This window comes from Adelges cooleyi, unplaced genomic scaffold, assembly GCF_023614345.1.
Source record: "Adelges cooleyi isolate 19-005CV unplaced genomic scaffold, UGA_ACOO_1.1 ACOO_flye_CR_arks_rails_tigmint_CR_PRNA_108, whole genome shotgun sequence".
Classification (NCBI taxonomy): domain Eukaryota; kingdom Metazoa; phylum Arthropoda; class Insecta; order Hemiptera; family Adelgidae; genus Adelges; species Adelges cooleyi.
The window spans coordinates 7,099,249-7,115,021 of NW_026095761.1; the positions used below are offsets into that span (position 1 = coordinate 7,099,249).

At 39.8% G+C, this 15,773-nt stretch overlaps 1 protein-coding gene across 6 annotated transcripts in view; it reads right to left on the minus strand.

Moving 5' to 3' along the window:
* Window positions 1-313: 313 nt before the first annotated feature.
* Window positions 314-15,773, minus strand: part of LOC126843186 (myocardin-related transcription factor A-like) — a 65,030-nt gene continuing 49,570 nt past the window's right edge. For all 6 annotated transcript variants that reach the window (XM_050580577.1, XM_050580561.1, XM_050580570.1 and 3 more), the window contains 9 exons: window positions 14,661-14,891; window positions 5,003-5,068; window positions 4,631-4,927; window positions 3,861-4,414; window positions 3,599-3,785; window positions 3,063-3,415; window positions 2,672-2,910; window positions 2,244-2,586; window positions 314-2,173 (listed from right to left, as the gene is read on the minus strand). In XM_050580577.1, coding sequence (XP_050436534.1) covers window positions 1,820-2,173; window positions 2,244-2,586; window positions 2,672-2,910; window positions 3,063-3,415; window positions 3,599-3,785; window positions 3,861-4,414; window positions 4,631-4,927; window positions 5,003-5,068; window positions 14,661-14,748 — 2,481 coding nt within the window. In that variant the 5' untranslated portion in view covers window positions 14,749-14,891 and the 3' untranslated portion in view covers window positions 314-1,819. The remainder of the gene's footprint in view (window positions 2,174-2,243; window positions 2,587-2,671; window positions 2,911-3,062; window positions 3,416-3,598; window positions 3,786-3,860; window positions 4,415-4,630; window positions 4,928-5,002; window positions 5,069-14,660; window positions 14,892-15,773) is intronic.

Consider the following 15,773-nt stretch of genomic DNA (forward strand, 5'->3'; position numbering starts at 1 on the left):
AGTTCGAACTTAAAATTAATATCTGATGTTTTTTTTTTCGTCTCGTTATTACAAATTATTATGCAAAATTGTACATTTTTTTTAAAATTTTAAATGTAAAGAAATATATATTTTTCAATTTTTTTCCCCAATACAAATTTTGTTCTAAAATTATCCTAAAATATTGACTATTTTTTATTCTATATTTATACATTATACTTTTTTAATAATCACAATATAATTAAAAATTAAAAATAAAACTAATAACATTCTACGGCGTTTGAAATATATGTTGTTACTATAAAAAAAAAAAAGATAACATGACAATATAACGTTTCCAAGCGGAGTCTTTTTCGGTTAATTTGTCGATTCAGTTTTTGTTGGGTTTTTTTTTTTTGGAATGTTTTAATACAATTGCAACTATTTATGTAAAAGTGAGAAACAACATCGAATTGGTTACGCAAAAGAAAAAGAAAAATGTTTATATCGGGAAATCAACAATAATTGGTTTAGGGAACGTGTGTTGAAAACAAAAATGGTCTGTAAGTGAAAAAGTGTGAGCACTGTGTACAAAAAAAAAAAAGAAAACAATAATAAATTATTACTATAATAACGGAACAGACGAAAAATATAACAGTTCAAGTATAAATATAATATATCATAACTAATAAAAAGTACGTATACGATTGGGTAATGGCGGATTGGTACACAGGACGTGTGGTCAACTGTCAAATTAAAAAAACTATTCTGGTAACAAAATATAATAACATTGTTCGGTGAAACTAAAAAAAAAAACAAGTGGTTATTATTTATTTGTATACACATTAAATTTGGGGTGGACAGACTTAGAATACAATTTTTTTTTTTTTTTAAAAAGGTGTTGTTCGTCTTAGAAAGTGCAGTTCTTGCAGCACTTTGACGTTACGACACAATCTGATGAAGCGAACCCTATAGCACTAGGCGTGCTACCGCGACACATGCAATGCGTGTTATATACAAATATTCAGCACCTGATTATGCTTAAAACTAAAATTGCAAAATATTATAATTTAAACATATATATATATATTTATTGTTTGCGAGTACCAATTTCATGTTTGTTTTTTTTTTCTATAGAAAATAAATAAAAATATAATTTAACTACAAAATTAGTAATACTTAATGAATAGTTTAAAAAATATTTTTTTATAAAGGTGTAGTTTAATATAAACAATAATATAATATACTATTTACACGAAATACTTTATAATAAAAATAATATCTAAAACAAAATATGCAATACAATAGTAATAATGTCGTTTGTTCTCTGAACCGTATAATATATTACACGTTGTGCCGGACGTTTTTTTGTTTTTATAATAATTACTGTTGTTTTTCTTATTTTCAATAATAAACAAATTAAGGAATGTAGACCACAAAAAAAAAAAAATGGACTTATTGGGTTAGTTCTTTTTTGCTTTTAAAAAAAAAAAAATAATAATAATAATTTTGAGCAAAAGAAAATGTTTACATTATATATAATTTTTTTTTTTTTGTATTATTATTAAATTTACTTTTCTAGATAATATATATAAGTATATATATATGTTCCTGAAGTACACAAGACCCTGGTAAATATAATATTATGAGCACAAAGATTACATCGTTATTACTATTTTGTATTCACATTGTACGTGTGATTACAGCGAGCATGCTGTACAATATGTAATACGTTATCATTATGGTATTGACGATGGACAACGCCACGCGGACACGGAAAGACGAGGGGAATGGTGAATATTATATTAATTTTTACATACAATTTAATGTAAACGATAAAATAAAAAATACTATCATAATATTACGTAGCGAAATCTATGCGATCCCACAGGAAGTCCATGTTGGCCGGCAACTTGAAATCACTGTCCGGCGCTTCACCATTAAATAGGTCGGCCAACGGTTCCGAGGAAGGGGGCGGCAAGTCCAAGGAATCGAGCCAATCGGTGTCCACTTCCATCAGGTCGTCGTTGCAAACATCCATGGCGAATGGATCGTCCATATGAATGTCAAATTCGGGCGGTGCAGTATTCTCATTGGACACTGCGGTGTCGTGTGCAGCCGAGGCTGGCAGTTCACCGTTCCTGATCAGTATCTCCAACACGTCGTCCATCATTTGACTTTTGGAAACGTTGTTCCTGCCGTCTTCGAGAGGTTCCTGTAAATTATTAACGTGTAAGGTAAATATTTGAGCGAGTACATTTTTATTTTGACGTTTGAACACTTACATTCACGTTTTGGAACAGTTTTGTATCGTCAAACACCATCGGCAGACTGTCAATATCGATGAACGCTTTGTCGTCTTCTTCTTTAATTTTCTGATTATTGTTGTTGGTCGTTTCTGTCAAATCCACTTTGTCGGTTACGTGGGTCGTCAGTTTGCTGTCGAATAATTTGACATCATCGATAACCATGGGCATGTCATTCACTTCGACTTTAAACTCAGTTTGGATGATCGGAACCGTAGTCTTAACGTTGTTGTTGTTGTTGCTAGTGTTGTTGTTGTTGTTGTTGTTTACAACCAAGTTGGGCTGAACGAAAGTGCCCAAAAAATTTGGCAGCGATGTCGTCCTAGAGGAGTAAAGAAAAAGATGATTATTCATTATATTGTATTATTACTAGGGTACATAAAATGTAAAAAAGTGTTTCCCCATACCTTTGGCCATTGCCACTGTCCAACTGATTCAATATATTGGCCGCCTGCACCCTGTCCAACACTATCGTATTGCTGTTTCGCCTCTTGATTGTGTCCGAGTTGGCGTTGTTGTTGTTCTTCGTCAAATTATTATTATTTGTCGTCACGGTCACTTGTTGCTTCTGTTGTTTTAGTTGGTTCAGCTGCTGCTGCTGAAGGAAAGCTGCCAGATTTGCTTTGGCATTGACCGGCGGTTGAGGCTATAATCAAAACGAATATACAAAAACTGTTAGAATACACAACAGCTGGTGTTTGGCACGTTTTTAAACAGTTGGCTAGAACCATTCCCAAAAACATGGCCTATAAGTTTAACCCTAGCGACCCAGGTCTATGCCTTCGGGGTGCACTGTACCTGGAATGTTTGTACCCTGGACTGCTGCTGTTGTTGCAATTGCAGCTGAGAGTTGAGCAGTTGCTTTTGTAGCTGTTCGATGCGTCTCTGCTGTTCGCGTATGATACGATCCTCTTCGGGCGTATTCTGGTTACCGGACGACGGGAGAGGCGGTGGTGGTGGCGGAGGAGGTGGCGGAGGCGACGTGGACGACGACCTAGGAGGGCTGTTAGGATTTGACTGGCTGCCGGGCGACATCATACTGGAAGAATCCGAGTTGTGTTCGGCAAACGACCGTAACCTCTCGATCAACTGCGGTTTAGGACCGGACACTGGCAAATTGCGTTTTTTTAGTTCAGCTTTCAAATCGCTCACTGCAACAAAAAAAAAACCCAAGAAAATTGTAGCGCTCTCTAAATTACACTCAAACTCGGTCAAGTAGCATCCCCCAGGACAACCCTGGCCCCGTTTGGCGTTAGACGTCAAACACAGACCACCGAGGACAATGCACTCCCCCCGAGGGGTACTCAAACTCAGTCTGTGTCTGTGCACACTACCTTTCAAGTCGTCGAGGTTCCGCAACGATCGGGGTTCGATGGTTTGAGACTGTTGCTGCTGATTGCCGGCCATCTGGGCGGGAGACGACAGAGTCGAAGTGGTCGACGAAGTAGACGAAACGTTCGACGACTGTTCTGCCACGGATGTGGATTTGTGCGGCGGGGCAGGCAGTATGAGTTGAGGATACTGTAAAATGCGGCAGAACAACCACAGGTGTTAATTACCTTTGTAGAGTTACTACACGCGGTAAAGTCGTCTTACCTTTTGTTGCCATTCCAACTGCCACTGCAAGAACAGCTGTTGTTGCTGCAACAGCAGCTCGTACGACGTTTCAGCCGAACTGGAGTTTTGGTTTTGGCTCTTGTGCGCACTGGGAGGACCCTTGTACTCGTGGAACTTGATCGTCCGGGTCTTGGCCTGCGACTTACTCTTGCTCTTCTTACGGTTCTTGTCCTTACCGGGAGCCGGCTGCTGGCTGTGCACCATGGGCAGCGACGACGGCATCGGGGGCGGCACCGGAGGAGGAGGCGACGCCACTGAGCTCATGGGCGATAAACTAGACGTGGAAGAGCCAAGGGGCGAGGATAGGAGCGCAAACGTAACGATACCGGCGTTGGCAGCGGCCGCCTCTATCATATCGTACGCCGGCCTGTGGTTGGGCAGAGGCGGTGGAGGCGGCGGGGGCGGGGGTGGCGAACAAGAGCTGCCGGCACCGCCAGAACTCTGCGAGTCCTCGTCCAAAGTCAGGTATTGGTCGGGGTGTTCGGGTTTGATCTTCTGTCCTTCGCTAGTGGCTTTGAACTCGATCTGACCCTCTGGACAGAAAAAACAAGACGAAAACGTTAAAAAAAAAAAAAAGGCTGAAAGTATTAGCAGAGTTAAGCTGAAATCCCAAGACAAATCGGTTTGAAATATAATTTTTTACAAGAGAGGGAGAGAAAGTTTACACCCTTTGACCGGAGGAGTTGTCGAAGGTTCCAAGCCACTCCTCTTAGTCACGTCTACAACTTTGGTCTTTGACGGATAAGTACCTTTGACGGCCCTCTCGATGGGTTCGTCCGTGTGCAGTATATTCTTTTTGATCAGCTCCAACGGGCCGGGCCTGTGGGCCAATTGAGCGTTCAGCGAGTCTGCTAAGCGGCACTTGACTAGCATGCGCTGACGTTCGGCCAGCGATCGGTCCACGTCGCCGACGTCTTCTAGAATGTGCTGTCTGACCAGCTGTTGTTTGTCGGGCCTCTGTTGAATTTTGGCTTTCAACAGATCACCCATCTTCGCCCGCTCCAGCTTCTGTCTTTGTTCATGGAAAGCTGGTGGACTTTTCAAACCTGACCACAGAGAATACAATAAAAAATAGGTAACGACTCGTCCCGTTACTGCGTTATCGTGACTTTTACACTCACATGGCATAATTCCTTGAGCTACCAATTGATTGATGGGTCTCCTCAACATCAACTTGACTTTGAGAGCTGAAAAGCGAAACGGGCAAAATGAATAAACAATTTTAACATATTTCACGTGTATTAAAATATATGTGTGTAAGACGTTATAAATGTGTGATTATAATAGTATTGCGCTACACGGTCGTAAATTAATCGCTGGGAGTGTAAAAAAAATAAATTAAAAATATAATAACGTAATAAGAAAGGGAAGAAAAAAAATGTGCTGTGTAAACTACCGGACGACAACCGAGTTTTTCTATTTCGGGAAGGCGCGCGGGATTAAGTCTGTCGCGAGATATTAATTTGAAGTCGAGCACTAGACCGGTGTCGGTTCGAACAGCAAGAGAGAGAGATAGGAGACAAAAAATTATAACGCCCGCGCCCGTGGAAACGTTGAGATTTTTACAGCGGTGTGCGAGAATGTGAATTAAAAAAAAAAAAAAAAAACGTGTCGTTGTGGTGATATGATAGGGCCGAGCATTGTGCGGATGCCAAACTGACGAGAGAGAAAAAAACATGTACGCGAGTATAAATTATAGAACTTCGCCCAAATGGGTGGAAAACCACCGAATCACACATAGGACGGGACTGCTGCACTAAAAGAAGTGACTAGCAGGCCCTTCGCCAAACGATAATTCGACTTTTATTGGTAATTATTATTATTACAACGCCGCCGAAACAACACTGTGCATTGCTGTGTGATAGCAAAAAAAAAAAAATCCCCAAGTTGAGGTGACACGGTCAATTGCCCCTGGCGGAGACGGGACGGCTGGCAATAAAAAAACAGCATTTATGATCTTTATCGCTTTGTTTCTCCTGGCCGCACCTACTACACACGCGGGATCCGAAAGACCGAAAAAATTATCAACGGTTTCACGTGTTAATATCACCTACTGTGGTCACCTAAGCAAAGGTCAAAGGCTCGCAGGAAACAACTGTATAATTGTTTGAATCGAACACGCTTCGGCATTTAACGCGCATCGAGTTTATAATATGGTTTGCTTGTCAAGTTCAAGCAAAGCTATTTTTTTAATTAACAAAAGTCACGGTAAAAAGTTTATTCAAAATTGTATCTTAAAAAAATGTACACATCTTTATTTTAAAATTGAATTTACAAAAAGTTACATTTTACAGAATTTTTAAGTGTGACACTACAGACATTAATTGGGTTTACTGATTTTAACGTTATCGGTTATCACGAAGAGATTTTTACTAATCTGAAATAGATTATGGTATTTGAAATTTGTAACTCGTCGTAATCTTGTTACTAGTTAGTAGTTAGGGTTATTTTTATTTTTTGATTCCAAAACAATGCGACTGCTAGCAGTTCAATAATTTTATTTTAAGTGACCTTTTTATTATATAGTTGAAAAAATCAAGAAACGGCTCACGAAATGACCGTATGAAATTCTCTAAGAACTACTAAAATCTACTTAGTTTATAATGAACTTGTGATAAACAGACGACAAAATTCACTTTTTCAAATCTAAACTAATCCAGCTTAACCCGAATACATTCAAGTTACCTACTATAACACCTACCAATTTCTTCTCCGGTTTACCCTTAATTGCCTTTTAGTTGGACAACGTTCGAGGAGAATATTATTATTTTTTATAAATCTATCGGTATGTTGGATCTTTAAAATTTGTTTTTTCATCCAGGCGTAGGAGGTTTTAATATAAAAATATATCCCCGTTGTTTGACCGACGGTGACATTCACGCTTTCAATGTAAAAAGCTCAAAAAAAAAAAAATAATAAGTTATTACATAATATGACAGCGAATGCGACTAACGAACACAATAGTGGGTGATAAGTGTCCGCTTTAATTTACTGCATGTTTTCACTTAACCGTGCAATTTTTTAATATATTTATATAAAAAAAAAAAGTGTCCAGTTAATTGTTGCTATAATTAATCGGGCCATTAGCCGTAGGCGACTGTAACATTAGATAAAAAGTTATATTAATTACTGGACGACCTCGGTGATGCCAAAACCAATATTAGCCGTTAGCGATGCAAAAAACTAACAAACAACTTATACTCGCCAGACCACTTTCTGACATCACCTCGAAAAAGTGTTCACTTATGGTCCAACTATGGTGAACTATGTAAAAATAATAATAGTGTTTTAAATCACAACAAAATACAACATATACATTTGCAATGCACTAATGACCGAGCTAATAATTATTACACATGACACATGTTTAACCTTTAAATTAAAATTTTGCGAAAAATTGCCAATACCTAACTCCTTAATAAATATGAGGTTCGACGTCCGCTTAATTTTTTAAGGATTTATCAATTATGTTTAAAATTATCTTGACTCTTGAATACTATGAATATATGGAGATGCTTTCGAATCACTAGTTATAGTCGACATTAAGGAAAAACCTTGCTGTGCGGTAACGGCAGAGAAACTATGTGTCCATGTGAAAATAAAACGCCGGCGGCAATGGGCACGGTAGAAAAAATCATATCAACGGATAGTCCGAATGTTTGCCGAGCAAGACGTCTATTTTTATTGCATCGTCTTCGGTATACACGTGCATATAAAGTACCCGCTTATTTATATTATGCCCTTTATGGCAAGCTAGTGCGCGCGTTACAAAGGCGACAATCGGCATTTTTCCTCGTCTCCAGACACTCGGCAAACGTGCTCCGACAACACCGCAGGTCAAGGCACGCGTTTCTTGACAGCCAATTCAGTAAGTGGAATCCACCGGCGGGTCGGTTACGCAGGAAAAAATATCAGAATCCTTTTGCAGATGTCTTATGCGCCGAGTGGGAAAAAGCGGAATGTCTAAGACGATCGATTTTCCTTAATGCTAAGAACCTAGGAGTTGAGGAGATTCACTACCTATGTCTGAGATCAAAATTGCTGTATGGATGGGCGATTTTCGGGACCACACGGTTGTTTCCAGGAAAATTGTAGAGCTTGAGAAATGAAAGCCATAGTGAGTTGCACCCAAGCACACGGTTTAATGAATTGCATATCAACTCGCAGTCTAGTTCATGAAAATATCAGTTTCACTAATTGGACGCAACATATATTGTAGATATTAGAAATGGTCTTGGAATACTTTGCGACTATTTCCGGCGCTTAAAAAAGATATGGCAAACAAGTCCAACGTGTCTTAATGGCCTATTGGATTGTCTAGGAACGAGCAAGGTTTCACGCGGTAAGCGGATACCTACGGGATTTGTGTTTGACACGGTCGTGGGTAAGACGACACACAACCGAAGACTTTGAGCCGAAAAATCTACAAACGCACCTTCGGGTTAGGTTATACAGCATGTGTGCATTATAATCTGGAATATGGGCGGCCGCCGTCTGGCAGTAGTTGGTTTTCGAAAACGAAAAACTCTAGTATCATTCGAAATAATTGAGCGACGACTTTCCTTTTCTCTGCGGTCATCGTGTAAATCAAACAATGACTGGAGGCAACTAACAAATGAGCTGCGCTAAAACTATGGCGATCATACGTTTTAAGCATTACAGGATCAGACGCACAACTAAACCGGAGTACTAAGCGAGACTCGTAGTAACACCATATTTGAGATGTGGCAAAATTAGCAGCCACAAAATTTCAAACGAGAGTCTAGTAAATCTTGCATCTGTCTCGCTCGCCATTGTTTCAAACGACATATCTTGACTCCTATTTTTTTTTTGTCGTTCCACGTCCACTCGCCATACCACTTAAAACGTAAACCAAGGCGCCACCATAGACCTCAAAGGGTTGCCACCAGTGCCACACGCGTGTCTTGGTCATGTGTATACTAACCGGACAGACGTGTGCTGACGGCAATAATAAGTAATAAACGTTGTAATCATAACAAACCGCGATTTATTGCAACGCAAACGCGTTTACTATTATCGTTTTACTGCGCGCGTGCCGTTCAAAGCATATCACATACTATAATGTATACAGTCTAACGGCCGTTGCATGTGCATGCGCTTTGGAGGTTAATCGCCGTGTTAATGCGTTTGTAACGTGCACAAGGCAATACACAGAAGACGGTTGTGACGGAATCCGAGAGGACTGCGGCAGAGATGCCATCACAACCACCGTAGTAGCCGATGATATTGTACTTGGATTATAATTCGAATTTCGAACGACCCTCCCTCCCCTCTAGATTCAGTGCCGGGGCACAAATCCAACGACTTCTTGGCGGCAAACAGTTTGCGTGCGCGTGTCTGCGCCGTTAATTGCGTTTTAATAATAATTAGACGCAATCGTGATTGGCAGTGTCGCGGCCAAGACGGAACGATACCGGACCGGCACGGGAGGAACACGAGGTGGGCGCCCGGGCGATCATTAAAACATGTAAAGATAATTAAAGAATATTTTATCACGCCTGAAGTGTTTGGCAGTGGACGCGAGAAAGCACTTTCGTCGAGTGTGTCACGACGACTATCAAAGCCAGCGAGCACTCACACACACACACACAAGCAACTGCTTCAAAGCATCACAAACCACGCGTTATCCGTGTTATCGTCAACATCGTTTTCGAGCACAAAATGATAACATGATTTCACAACACGTGCAGTAGTCCGAGAACACACTCAATTTCCGAATCGAATGAATCCCGTTTGAATCATTCACTAGTCAGACATTTCGTGAGTCGTCCTATTCCAAAAGTCACAGAGTCAAATTTTTTAAGAAATTCAAAAGTGTAGGTTTTTTTATTAAACGGAGAGCAAGGAAACGAGCGGTGAAGTAGTTTTGTTCCTAAACTCACTCTATCCTTCTGAAAATAAAGCTGTTATATTTCATTACGGTAGTGTTACAATGTTGTGTCGTAACTAACAGTTTTTCTTGAATATACTTCAAATTGAGATGGTGTGGACATTTTTGAACTGAACGACTTAAGTATGGATTTCGTTTGTTTTCCGGAAAACATAAAAAGCACACTTAATAGTTTGCGCAGTGCTTGGTATACACACGGCTGTGTTCTGAAATCGGACAAACGTGTTTGTCGGCTGGTGTACCATTCGGCAAGGTTTTGGCAAAGTAGATCACGGGTTGTTGGCACACAGCTTTTGGATTGACGACGCCGTGGAACATATGAGAAAAAACACGTCCTAAATCGTCATAACGGTTTTAACTATCTCATAAACCGACGCGACCGCTGCCAAGTCGGACGGTTCGACCGAGTAAAGGACGACCATCGTCGTTTATCCTAGGCGCTAAAATCCAGCCGAGAGACATCAGACAGTTGCCCCTTCAAAAATAATTCCACGCAAGAACGATTGCAATAATTGTATATAATATCAGTGACGATCGGCGATCTTCCGGGGTCGGGTTCTTATGGGCCGAATTAAAAACGTGATAAAACAATTATTAAGCGTTTAAAGTAGCGGTACCCGAGTGGACAAGGTGTACCACGAGTAGGCGAATATAGATCTGTGGTATGTGCGAGTGTGCAAGTAAGTCCCATCCCGAGGGGGGTCCGCGTGTACGAGTTCAGACCGATGTTTATCTAGCAAGAAAGGTTAAGCTGTTATGCGGTGATGGTGTGCCTACGGTATGGTTCGCCCAAGGTTGGTTTTAATGAAACCGTATCTGCTAGGTTATCGGTGACGGCTTCTTCGATTGTGTTTTCGGGATTATGTCACAACTGCACGATCGCAGCTGCACGCCGCCTGCACCTGACGCCAACTGCTATCTATACCCACGCGACCGTCCAAGCGACAGTTTTATTACCAACCAGCCGGTAGCCGAATGTGCTAGAGCATAATAATCCACGTCTTGTTCAATGAATTTGCACATTTCATTCACTTCCGCGAAACGTATAAAACAAAATCATACCCATCGAAGCAAGACAGGCAATCGGGTTTTATAGCGCAATAAAAACACAACGCTTTCGACTAGCTCTGCCCAAGCACCGGTTTCCACTTGACCGCAGTCAAGAGCGTAGGAATTTTCGGGTATCTCCAAACTCAACGGAGCGTCTAATCACCGCCTATCTACCTGGGAGTAAAGGATAAGCAATTATACGACCTTAAGTTAAAATTTGTACATTTATATATTTACGCAGCATAGAGCCATCTATGTGTTTTCCTTTAATTTGAGCGCACGGCAATGCGCCAGGCTAAGTTCCAGCAATGACAGCGTGTCTTTACACGAATCAATTCACCCAGTTTTTCTAACCCACATATCTCTGTTTCCTCTTAAGATAAGCTTATGAAATTTGAAACATAGATTAAGCTCCAGTAGCTTAGGATACTATAAAAAATTGAGCCCTTAATTGTAAGCCTTTTCAAAAGATAGATGTCACTACTTTGATAGGCTAGCTTTTTTGGGAGGGGATCTGGAACTTGGCCCTTTTTCACTGTTAGGTTTTTATTGTTTACTATTTCCAGCTTTGATAACACAGTCAAGTTCTTTTGTTCGAACAATCTTTAGTACATACTTTAGAAAAAAACATTACATCAAGAGTTTATCTACATATTTATATAAGTGGACATTTTTTGACGAAGAGTTTGCAACTTAGAATTATGCATTTTTATAAAGTCCCAATCTCTAGTAAAGAACTGAATATTTTAACCATCAACCATAAAAATATTAATTTCTTTACTATATATGATATATATAACCAAAAGTCGCTTAAAGTTTTTTCCAGCCCAATCGCCATCTATTTTAAAGACATAACTTAGTCTATACATTTATTTATAGGTATAGATGCGCTAAAACTGGTAAGCTTCCCAGAAAAGTGAACTTCCTAGACGTGTTTTATGTGCTGGAGGAAAAGCTTGGTGTGGCGCCCTTCTCTTAGTGCAGCGCTATAGATATACAGTCATGTCTTTTATGAAAAATGTATCATTAACTCTTTCACCCCAAAAGGAGTTGACAATTTTTTTGTTTTTCGGAAGTAGTTTTTTATAGTCCCAAAAAATGTGAAGATTTTAACCCAGGATGCAACGCAATATAAGACCTGATCATGCGGATATAGGGGTGCTGTGTTTTGTAGTTTTGTTATGTCGACACTGTGGAAAAATTCGATCCCACCGAGGCCCGTTGCCGGGAAAACGGCGGCGGATGGAGCGTTTTATTTTAGCCGTCGTTCCAGCCGCACACGAGACACGACTACGACGCCACCGTTAGCAACTCGTCGCCTTATTTATATTCAGGGAATCGGTGTTGTTTATTTGGGTCATCGACATGTCAACCTCCTCGAGATAGTTAAAAACTGGCATCCCGGTAGTTTCTCTCGAGGCCGACGATTATCCGAGATGTTACACGATAAATTACACGGATGTAAAGTTTTTTTTAAAAAAAAAAAAAAAGGCTAAGCACATTGTGGTGTCGCGGGTGGAAAAGTTATTAATCGCCGGAGATAAATAGGCCGCCGTCGCGTCGCCGAGGAGCAAGTGGCGATACAGAAGGGATCGTTCCTAATAGTGTGTGCGTGTATTCGTTTTGGAACTATTGGCAACGGTACAAATACAGGCCGTTGCGGACGAGTTGCTGAGCCGAATTCCAGCGGTGGTTAATATGTTATTAAGTTATTTTTTCCGGTCGATTTTCCACCGAATCGTTGAATTAGTGACAAAAAAACAATGTAATTTGTCGCGCGTCGCCTAATAAAACAAACCGTTTTCGAAACGACATCTTGTTTTTGCCCGACACAATCTGTTTACTGACGACCACGGCCGCGGCCTAGTGACAGGACGGCTGCACAGTTATACAATATTGTTATGTGAATATGGACCGGACTAAAGTAGCAGTGTAGTTAAATATGGTTTAGGCACAACACAACGATTGCAACGCCAAAACTGTAAACGTTCTATTCTGCGTAAAGCCATGACGCATAGGGTTCGGTTCGATTGGATAAACTGCCGTAAAGCACACACGTTTCCCTCGAGAAGAAAAACGGGAACATTAATCGTTATCGAGTTAAACTTCTTACCAGATGTAATTCAATAACAAGAAGTTACCACCGAGTACATACTTGAAGAGTATAAAATTGTGATAAGCCACTTCAAGCCAATTTAACACGAGAAGCATTTTAAAGATTTCAAAATTACCTCGACTCCTCATTTCCTACACTCAGAATTAAAAGAATAACTCAATTTACTGTAATCAGTTATAAGATGTAAGTTAAATTTAACTGATGAAACTAGTCGGTGCAATGTTGTAAGAAAATCATAGAAAAAGTCACTTGAATCTTCTGTACAAAAAAATTTGAAGTTACCAATGCAAAAAAGTTACTTCGAATTAATTTAACCTAACCTGATTTACGGGATTCCAATGGCAATATAATAGATTGGACATGGTTAGGTTTGTTCAGATTCGGTACCTCTCGATTAATTGGTGTGTATGGTTAGGTTAGGTTTCAAATTTTTAATGCACACTAATCAAAATACTCTCAAAACACCGTCCGTGTAATATTTCTTAAGCATTAAATTTGTAACAAATTGTAAAAGAAACTGTTATAATATTAAATTAAATAAATTGTAATCTTGTCAATGTTAATTGTTACATTATTGCATAAAAGATTACAATAACTATTTAACTATGTGGTAAATTAAAATTGTTTAGTTTTATCAAAAATTAATTTACTAGATATGATGAATTTATTTCACTTACACGACGTATACTGAGTTTATCGTTTTTTTTAAGTTATAGATATAATACTTAGAATCTTTATTTCGCGTACAGAGAGTTCAATTTGAAATTTCCACGTCTGTTGTAATACTCTAATACGGACGACCCTTCCTAACAACTTGATTTATCTAAAACGGTGTCAAACCTGTGGACTAGAAAATCGATTGCAAAAAAACACAGGTTATATTGTCTCCAGAAACCTATCGGATTGGAAAAAACAACAACTACACTATGGCGGCGGCGAAAGGACAACGACGACGATTAACAGGCGCGAAGGCTGATTTCCGATATTTTAATCGCTTTACGATCACGTTTGAGGAAACAAGAAAAAAGTGTTTCCATGACTGAATTGATAATAAATATTCTAAGCTAGTTTGTGCTCAGTAGACGGTCGGTATGTCATGGCCGCGTGAATCAGTGTACAAAGAGACGTGAAACGAGTAGAATTAAAAACCGGCAATATCGATAAGCCCCGTACAAAACACGCTGGATAGTAATATTATACAATAATTAACTTTAAAACCATTAATCAAAACTAGTGTAGAGCTAATTAGATAACCAAGTCAAAAAATGTTTAATCGCAGCTTATTTTCACTTTACACCGGCGGACTGCAGTTTTTCATAGTTAATTTAAAATACTAAAAATCTGTTTTAATACATTTAAATAACAGTAACGAAAAGGAAATACAAATATTTTGTACCCCGGTTTGGACTTTAAACTCATTTTCAGTGTTTTGAATGGATTTTTTTTTTTGTATTTTGTTAAGACACACGTCGTTTCGAACTAAGACTACCGTGAACGGTTGTTGTCAATGTGTCTAAGAAAGCCAATCTCACACCAAACAACCATGTTGACAAAATAGGGACATCGCATAGGGTCCTTTCAAAAACTTTCAACAAAAAAAAAAACTGCCCGGAGTAAAGTTCCGTGGGAGACTAGCTTAAGCTGATAGCGGTGGAGAGGGAGGAGGCAAGTAAACCGAACGTGGGGTGTGCTGTACACTCACACTCTTTGTTCTTGTCCATAGACTTTTGCAACGGAGAATCGTCCACCTCGGCTGAAGGCGGAGACGGATGCGAAATACTGTTCTGCATGGTCAACGCGTTGGTGTGGCGGTGTTGCTGCTGCTGTTGCTGCTGGTGCTGCTGGCGGAACCACTCGGGGTAAATAGATGATATGGTGTCCACCAGGTCTTGGTCGAGCTGAATCTTCCAGAACAGCTCACCGCGGCCGCGATCTAATGGGTAAAAAATAATAAATTAAAATTAAATCAATAAAAATGTATACAATTTTTTTATACGTCATAAAATCGTCGAAGAGCAGTGCGGCGTCACACGAGTTAACGTGTGTCGTGTGCCATTGTGCGGTTTTTTTTTTTTAATTAATTGGGTTTCGTAATGAACTGGAGGAAGGTCGGACGTTACCGCAATACGCGTTTCAAGCACTGTCGAGCGAATTATGAAGATTTATATATGTATATAATAACAATTGTGTTATAAACCATTGTTGAGACCGATCACAGGTAAAAAAATACAACAGGTCAGGTGGGCGACCGGCGGCTATTCGCGACGCCCACGTGGCTGAGATTCGCCTACTCGGTTTTTACATAAATCCCATTAAAAAAGTTTTGTTGTTGATACACACACACACATAATTAAAATCGCCTGACGTTGGGCCGATGATCGAGCACCGGACGTGTCCGAGGTCTGGTCGAATTTCCGGCGCAAAACAATTTGCATTACTTATAGGTACGATCGAACACTTAAAAATGATCGACGGTAAAAAAAAAAACGATCGGTTAATTACTGTAGTGCCGACAAGTGTTTAAAAATCACGCGGATCCTTATGGAACGACAGACGGTGAGAGGAGAGAGCAAAGCGGAGGACAGCAGTAAGTGATAGACGGCATGCTAGCCTGCTAGAACGCTGCTGCTAGTCGGCGGTTGTGCAATATAAGTGTACACAATATGGCGTGTAAGGATACGCAATTGCCCAGATGGTCGAAATAAACAACTAGAATCGTGGATAATTGTATAATCGTTTTGCTATAACAAAACTCATTTGAACCGTTCAAACCGTCGTCAATAGCTCGGCCTGTGTACTAAGCACGTGGCCTTTT